Source organism: Limulus polyphemus, unplaced genomic scaffold (assembly GCF_000517525.1).
Source record: "Limulus polyphemus unplaced genomic scaffold, Limulus_polyphemus-2.1.2 Scaffold1719, whole genome shotgun sequence".
In the NCBI taxonomy this organism is placed as follows: domain Eukaryota; kingdom Metazoa; phylum Arthropoda; class Merostomata; order Xiphosura; family Limulidae; genus Limulus; species Limulus polyphemus.
The window spans coordinates 234,937-244,157 of NW_013667329.1; the positions used below are offsets into that span (position 1 = coordinate 234,937).

Below are 9,221 nucleotides of genomic sequence, written 5' to 3' on the forward strand. Positions count from 1 at the left end.
TGGATATCAACAAAATAAGATAAAAAAATAGCTATGTCTACTCACCCCCCCCCCTCAAAGGTGAACAGATGTGTGCAGAAACGAACAACAGTTGAAACAAACAAACCTTGATACAAACAACCAGATGAAGGACTAGGAAAAGTGAGGAACATAACGACAAGATGGTTGGAAGCCAATGCAAATAGTACCAAAGTCTGAAGTAAGACCCACACCTCTGGCACATAGACAAGGGGGAAGGGTTAATGGTATGGGCAAGGTAAGATGTTACACAAGGGAAGAGTCCCTAAGCTAAGGCAAGTGATCTGACTAAAGCCACATGTAAAGATGGAGTTTGATAATGTTGGATGAAATACATCCTATCACGGTTGTTGAAAGAACAATCAGGACAGAGGAAAAGCAGGGGCTGTTGTTCCAGTGAGGGCCAAAGCACAGGCAACCATGTCTGAGCCTGGCAATACAGAGCAACCAGCAGAACACAACAAGGAGTGGTCTGGATAAGGGAAATGACTCTGGAGAGGAATCTGATCAGAGGGTAAGCATATAGATGAAGACCCAATCTTGACTGAAAGCAGCCACCCCCAGAGCTGAGGGATGGGGAACTGGAGACCAAAAGGAAGAAAGTTTGACATTCCAGTGAGTGGCAAATGCCTATATATGCAGTGTTCCCAGTTGAGAACACACCCACATTAATACCTGAGGATGAAGGGACCACTCTAAGGGGAGAACCTGGTTGGGACAGGATACACAATCGGCCACAAGATACACAATTCCAAGAACATGACACGCCAGAACCGTCACATACAGAAGATCTAGAATCTGAAAACACAGAGATCAGGTTCCTCCTTGCTTGGTGATATAGCTGACAACAGTGGAATTGTCAGAATGAACCATAACCACCCATACCAGCAAGAGTGTACGGAAATGATACAGAGCTTGATGAGTTGCCAAAGGTTCCAGGATGTTGATATGGAGAGTAGCCTCCTTGACTGACCATCAACTCAAGAAGCATCCAATACAGGGAATGCATTTGCTCCCAACCCAAGGGAATGAGAGCTTCCAACAAAGCCCACATCCCCAAAAGAGATAGAACCTCTTGCACAGAATTTCACGGAGCCAAAGTGAAGAAGGCTGGGCCCAATTGAGATGGGAATTGATGAGAAACCCCACCCAAGCAGCTTCTCAAAGAAGTAAGTGGGTGTAAGTGATTGATTGGACACGGGAAGAGGCACGCAGTAGCCAGTCATCCATGTAACAGTGAGTCTGAAGACACAGCAAGTGAAGATGACATGGAAAAGAGAGTACCAATTGACAAAACACATATAGAGCTGAAGAAAGACTGAACAGCAGTGCCCAGAACTGGAAGACAGAACCCTCATGGATAAACCAAAGAAACAATGTGACACTATGGCAATTGGAATATTAAGATAGGCATCTAACACATCGAGCTTGGTCCTGGGGAAAAAAACCCACTGAAGTGAGAGGTAACACTCTATGGTGAAGTGAAGTGTGTCCAGATAGATATACAGCCAGGACAGAATTATGATGGGTTTCCAATCTCCCATTTTTGGAGACAACATGTAGATGGAAATAAAATCCCGGTTAAGAGAAAAACCACCCATTCCATAGCTCCTCATGAAAGAGAGGATATGACAGGTGGGCATGGCAGGAGGGGTCTGATTTTCTACTTGATGGCTCTGTAACCAAACAAGATTGAAGGCTAATAAAAATTAGCTTTTTCCAAGCAATGATGATATTACAGTGAGTAATTTATGTTAGATTTCATACTTATTGGAGAGGTGATTACTAAATTAGGGAAAAAGGGGTGCTTAGAAAAACAATGTCACAATTCTCACACTAGGGGAAATTCAGGATTTTTTTTAAATATTGCCTCATAAAATCAAGAATTTAAAATTTATATACTATTAATATATGGATTATTAGGTATGATTTTATGCTATACTTATTTATAACAAAAATAAGTAGATTCATTAAATTTTAAATGTAACTCACTAAAATCCTTGTGACATGAGCAGTAAAGGATGCTCGGGCAGAGAGGGTTATATCACTTGGAGAAAGCCATTTACTGTCATTTTATTCTCACTAACTGTTCACAATAAGGTGAGTTATTTCCTTCTCTAGATCAGTTTTTAAACTGTTATATGATTCTATATATGTAATATTACATGGCAATGCACTGCTAGACCTGCCAAATTTTAAACAAGGTTTACGATTCTCTTCACATTTCACGTAAGTCAGCTATTTTGGGAGAGTATAAACAATTTTTTTTGTTCTTGTACTCCTAAATTTGCCTGTGCTCTGTCCATGTGTTTTTTTAATATTTATTATAATAGAGGTTGAAAACACTCCAAGACCACACCAGAAAACGTTATTGGCTAGATAACGTTAAAGAAAAGTACAGTTACTTGTAGGTACCATTGTAGGATATTAAATCACAATTAATAATTACCAGTATGAATATTATAGAATTTTTTAGCAATTTACTAACTACTAAAGACCTAGAGTTCAAATATATACCTACTATAACGCTTAGTCCTATCAAGACTTGTTGAACCTAATAATTACTTTTACGGCTTTATGCACGTACCATTTTTTAAATTATCCACAACACAAAATATTTCTGTCTAATTTTTTAGATAAATGGATCCTCCATAGAAGTGTAAAACTTCACAGGCAGTTTTAATAGCATTTCTAAAGCTGGTAGCATCAGTAAAATTGGTGCCATGTGCAGAATCAATATCGACTTCAGTAACAACAAACCTGTCAGTATCAACACCACAATGTGCAAAATCAACATTCACTTCAGTAAACAGCAAACCTGTCAGTATCAACATCACAATATGCTGAACTAACATCCATGGTAGTAACAAAAACATTAGCAGCAAAAAGTAAAATGGCCAAACTTTCCAGAAAAGTTGGAAAACCCTCTTCCCATGGATTGAATACAGTTTTGATACGAATGATATAATTTGCCATGTATGTACAAAGGCCATGCAATGTAATTGCTTACTTCCATCACAGTTTCCCTCAGTTTCCACATCTCCATGGGTAATACGATGGAATGATTTTTAGAAAGGTCAAAGATGGTCTACAAAAGAATGACAGAAGTTAGTCATAAAGAATGCATGACTACAAAAATCAATACCAAAACAGAATATACAACGGCAAAGTATGTTAGCAGCAAAGAAGTTGAAAGATAGAATGCAAATAAGAAAGCACTTGAGGTGATTTTTGATGCTATTGTTATTTGGGAAAGCAAGGTTTGGCATACAAGTATATTGAAGTTCATGAAGGTAAATTTATGGTATTGTTGAAGCTGGTATCCAAGCGCAACCCCCAGAATAATACATATTTTTCTTCACATGCCCATAATAAATATTGCAGCTGGGTTTCTTAGAATGAAATCATGGAACTCACAGCTAATAATGTACTCTGTAATGTTGTGGAAGCTATTAACACAAACCATTTCTTTGGCATCATTTGTGATAAAGTTTGTGACTGCACATCAGGAGCAATTAAGCTTGTGTGTGAGATATGTCAATAATAATTTAAATGTATATAAGAAATGGATAGCATTCTCTGTTCTCAGTAATGCAACAGCTGAAAACATTACAAGTACAATCAAACAAGGACTTATCATATGGATTAGATATTAATCAAGCTCATGCACAGAGTTATGATGAAGCCAGTACAATGAAAGGTCGAAAAAGTGGAGTAGCAACACAAATTTTAAATGAACATCCAAGATGTACCTTCAGCTACTGTTCTGGTCATGGACTGAACTAAATAGTCCAAAATATTGTAAGTTCTCATTTGTACTTGTTGGAATAACAAGAAGTTCTATGATAGGTGGTCACATTTATTAAATACTTCCCTCATAGAAAGGCATCATACGAATGTTTTACAATGGATGATGCCCCTTCTGCCACTTTACATGCTGGGTTTTGCAAGGCAATGCTGTGATGTCATTTGTAGCTCAATATGGCAGTTTGTTGGATTAGCTAGAAGAAACCTGTAACGATACTGCATTGCCATTAAATGTGCATGTGCAAGACTGTGGGTTTATTAATAGCACAAAGAAGTTCAGTGTTTTCTGGTTGAAGCTGTTTACAATAACTCAGCCAGTGCACACTCTAATAAAGTCACCTAAAGTTTCAATGCAGTTTGTCCACTCAAAAATTAAAGGCATGGCTTCCCTTCTGCAGGATGCTGGCATTGCAACACAGTTTCACAAATCTGTTATATCCACTTCTATACTTTTGGTATTGAAGAGCCTGCATTTCACAGAGGTGCAAACATTGCACAAACTGTAGAAACTGAATTTGAAAGTATACACCAATCAGTGTTTGCAGCTGCTGTTGAATCAGTTTCTGTGAGATATCCTACAGATGATTTACATAAACTAGCAGTGATTGAGAAATCTATGCAAGCAATCTGCAACTGATATTGATGAAGTGTATGACATTTATCAAGATGACCTGGTGCCATTAAAATCAAAGGACTATCTGAAATATGAAATTTAACAAGTGCACAGTGTCATCACGAAGAACTTTTCAGATTCAAAGATTTCCTTACATTATTTTTTAAAGCAATGTGTAAAAATCCTGTGCTTAAGGACATTTGTCCATCAGTTTTCACCCTGCCCAAAATCTATATGGTGGCTCCAGCAACTGCATGTACTGCTCAAAGATAGTTTTCTGCTCTAAGGAAGCTGAAAAGTTACTTGTACCTCACCATGCCACAGTCTTGCATGAATCATCTTGCTTGCCTCTTTATCCTGAAGAATGATGTGGATGAATTGGATTTGTCAAAAGCTATTAACAAATTAATTTGTCACAATACAGCTCATCTAATTATGTTTTTTTCTTCAATAAAAGTTTAATATGTATAAAGTATTTGTTTAGTTAATTTCCCGGTTGGGGCAGCATGTCTAGCAGATTTTCAGGAGGGCCACAGTAGTAAACAGCTGTATAAGCGCAATATGAAAATACCACTCATCACGTGCACTGAATAAGTAAAGTTGTGTGCATGATTTAAAAAAGTTTTTTTTATGTGAGAGATAATGACAAATTTACATGAGCAACTAACAATGCAACTAAAATAAAATTTACATGCATTATCGTGTGCAAGCTCAATTGCCCACTACATCTAACTCTGGTACTTCTGCCTAGGTGCAGCAGCCTAAAATAGCAGCATACTGTACAGAATCAACTATATATAAAATCTACACACCCTTGTTTCAAAGCACATCACTAACAAACTTGTAAGTTTTATTATTGGTACACTGCAACCTTTCGCAGTGTTAGAGTCCAAATATTTTCAAGATCTAATGGCAGACATGGATTTTCGGAATATTCTTCCCAGTTGCAATTACCTGTCCACAATTTTGATTGAGAGCAAGTTTGATGAAGTCCAACAAAAAGCCATCTCTCTGCTGCAACTTTTACTCAATATCAATGTTACTGTGAAAATCTGGAATAGCAGACAAATGTCCAGATTTTTTGGAGTCACTAGTCATTTAACACTTGACTTGAAAGTGCAAACAGTTATGCTGGCATTTCAAGGGGCATCACACAGCTGATAACATTGCAGTTCAATATGATGAAAAATTAAATGTCTTTTAATATCAACAACAAGGTATCATATGTGACATCTGATAACACATTCAACATGACCTAGTTTTGAACTGTAAACACTACCTAGTGTAAGAGATGGTGATAGCTTATCTACATATAGTGACTCAGAAGATGAACTTTTGAATGAATCTAAATCAGCAGACAATTTATCCCAATTTCTTCCTGAACATCATCTCTGCTTTTTCCACACACACTACAGCTTGTGGTCAGGGATGACACGAAAGAAGCTGGACCACTGCTGAAAGTAATTTACAAGGTATCAGTCATTGTGTCAATGCAAGCAACTAATCTACTTGAGAGAGAGAGGCCAGAGTTCAGCCAGTAACACCATCACGATGGAACTCAGAAATTAGGATGATTAAGTCTTTACTGAAGATTCCCCAGGAGAAGTTGGACAATCTAGACACTGGTAGACTGAAACTTACTTTTCATGACAGAACTGTGCTTGCAGATTTGGTAACAATACTGACACCTTCTGAAGAGGCAACAGATTTCACCCAAGGTCAGAACACTGTTACATCCAGTTATGTAGTGACACATGTTTATGGGCTGATGACTGAGACTGACAGCATGTAGTCCAGTTATAAATTCAATCTCATCTCTGACCAGCTGACTTAGTATGAACAACAATGTTTCTTCTGCTTTGCTGCACCAGTGGATCTCAGATTTAACGATGACTGGTGTTTCACTAGACCAATCAAATTCTTCTGCAATAAGAAGTCAAGAAAGTTTTATCAACAAATAATCCTACAACCATGAAACCAAAAGACGACTGTAAATCCCCCACACCTTACAAAACAAGTAAGCTCTTTAGTTTCTTTGCTGCCTCCAAGAAACCAGCCACCTCTTCTTCAGAGGATACAGAAATCAACACCAACATCGATGGTCCTTGTATTTCTGAAGAAAGCAGTCCTCTAGATTATTGGAAGATCAATGAAAAAAACTTTTCTACCCTATCTGTGCTTGCCAAATGCTACCCGAGTGATCCAGCACCCCCTCCATTAGCATTTGTTTAGCATTGGAGACAAAACCCTCAGACATGATCACTGCTGCCTCACTGACAAGACATTTGAGAAACTGATGTTCATAAAGAGCAATGAACAGTTATAATATCTATATGGCTCCTTTAAAAATGTATTTTTGTTCTAAAACTTTATTGCATTTTGAAAAATAAAAGTATTGAAATCTTATAGTCTGCTGTTTTATCATTATTCCACATTACCTGAGAAGGTATTCATGAATACATTCCTATGTATTTGTATACTTAGAATTATTCCTATATTTATTTTCATATTCTTAAAAATATGAAGTATTCATATTCGATTACAGACCTCCAGTGTTTTCATGTTATAATTTGTAGTCATTCTCAAATGAAAAATGAATAATTTATATTTATTTCCTAATTTTTTGTGGTAGTTATGAGGTCAGTCAAATCGACTGAACCCATACAGAGATTCAATAGTGAATATAACAGATAAAATTGTTTTTCATAAAAATGTTCGATAATTATCTGGAGGTTATAAAGATTTATATGTGAAAATTGAAAATTTTCTGATGCATAGAAGAATTAATTTTAAATCAAAATTACTTTGCATATTAGATAGTCAACATTCCAAAATAAAAAAGGCAAGATAAAAACATTACTTAATAAATCTTAAAACTTAAGAAAAAATATATATAATATTTTGCATACAAAAGCCTTATAATGTTTACTGATAATCTGCAAAATTTCACAAAGGTACGCTTACTAATTTAAAGGTTATAGCATGAAAACTATAAGAAGCACAAAATGGTTACAAGGTCATTACGTGGGACTGAGCCCGTGCTGAAAGAGTTGAGACATGACAGGCTTATGACAGAGTCTTTTGTAATGGAAATTATACTGCATAGCTATTGTCAAGATGCATGGTTGTTAGATAGAGCATTGCCAGACATGCCAATATGGAATATAACAGCATGGTGAGGCACGAAAACAGTTTCAACATAATGTGGTCAACCCTCTGTATAAGTACAAGTAACTATATTTAAAATGTTAACTAATGAAAGACAAACTTGCTTATACTCATCACTCTCAAAATAACCATTTCACTCAGATTAGGAAACAGAAAATATCTGAAATAAAAATTAAAACAGACAAAACAGTCTGTTTACATTGTAATTATTCTTTTGTTTTAATAACACTTTCAGTTTTCTCTGACTCTAAACACTAATTGACAAAAAATCAAATTTTCTCATGTCCGATCTTTAATTTATTGAAGTTTTCTTACACTTATGGAACCTTTTAATATTTCCAGTTCACTTATGAAGGAAAAAAAGATGGAAGTGATATCTACTTTTCTTACTCTTAGTCTAAATATTTGCAATATACAAATTAACCAACAATTGTAGTATTTAGGTACTAACTTTTACAATATATATTATAATGTAGTTGCAGTGTACTAATTGTTACTGTTACTAACACTAGTGTTAGTTCAATAGTTGTGATACTGATACTGTTAGTGTGATAATGATAGGTTGGATCAGTGAATGATTGGGTAATAACTCATGAATGAAAAGCTTAAGTTTAACTAAAGTCAATTTGTTTATTTATTAAACATAATTTAACTTTTATTTTTAAGGCAACTACTGGTCCCAAACTGGGCCAAAGTTCTATGTCAAAAGGAAGATGATTTTCATAGAAGAACCATCTAAAATATAACGATTAACCATTAGTCTACAGGTTTTATTGTGGATTAATCGCAAGAAAAAAAGGCTTAAATTGTTACTACTGTACAATATACTATTTAGGCCTAACAGTAACATTATTTAACTCACTTCAGACTTGAGAGACCATGTGACGTCAGACACTAACGTTAAGGGAACCACTAGATATTAGTACTACTAGTGAGTACTATTACGCCTGTAACAGTATAACTGTAAGTTGTATTAACATTCACAGGTTCATTTCTCACAAATAGAGGTTATCTTTTTAATTGAAATAGTTTATACTCAAAAATCTGATGCCCTAATATTTTCCAGTTAGAACCTGAAAAGGAGAAAAAAGTTATTTCTAATATAAAACCTTACCGGTTAATTGCTTCCTTAATAACAGCGCAGACTGATGTTCAGCCATTCCCTCACTCTACTCAAAACTTGCAACAAAAGCACACTTAACACCCGAAAGATGGCCTATTGAAATCAAAATGCGCTTGCGCTGAAAAGCACGACTTCTGAACTTTTAGCTACAGATAAACATTTTACAGTATATTAACACTAAAATCTTTTTGGTAACATATTTACATTTTTTTAAGGATCGGAATAAATTACATTGATCAATGCAGAAGACCAAGAGTTTCATCACAGCGATAAATTACACATTATTTAAATATACGTCTTTGTAGTTTAGCTGGTGTATATGTATATCTCGATAAGTTTCTAAAATTTTATAACATATTGTTACGTCTCTGTTTGTTAATTGATTTTCCGTAACTTCGTTCCGACGAAACTTAAGCGACACAAGTCCTTTCTTAATAAAACTGGTTTATTCTTCCCGAATATAACTTTACCGATACACTCAACTTCAACAAT

The 9,221-nt window shown here is 35.6% G+C and overlaps 1 protein-coding gene across 2 annotated transcripts in view; it reads right to left on the minus strand.

Annotated features, from left to right (window-relative positions):
* The window catches only part of LOC106464688 (ubiquitin-conjugating enzyme E2 G1-like), a 53,099-nt gene extending 44,256 nt beyond the window's left edge, over positions 1-8,843 (minus strand). For both annotated transcript variants that reach the window (XM_022392458.1, XM_013924845.2), the window contains exon 1: positions 8,721-8,843. In XM_022392458.1, the coding sequence (XP_022248166.1) occupies positions 8,721-8,766 (46 nt within the window). In that variant the 5' untranslated portion in view covers positions 8,767-8,843. The remainder of the gene's footprint in view (positions 1-8,720) is intronic.
* Between the last annotated feature and the right edge of the window lie 378 nt (positions 8,844-9,221).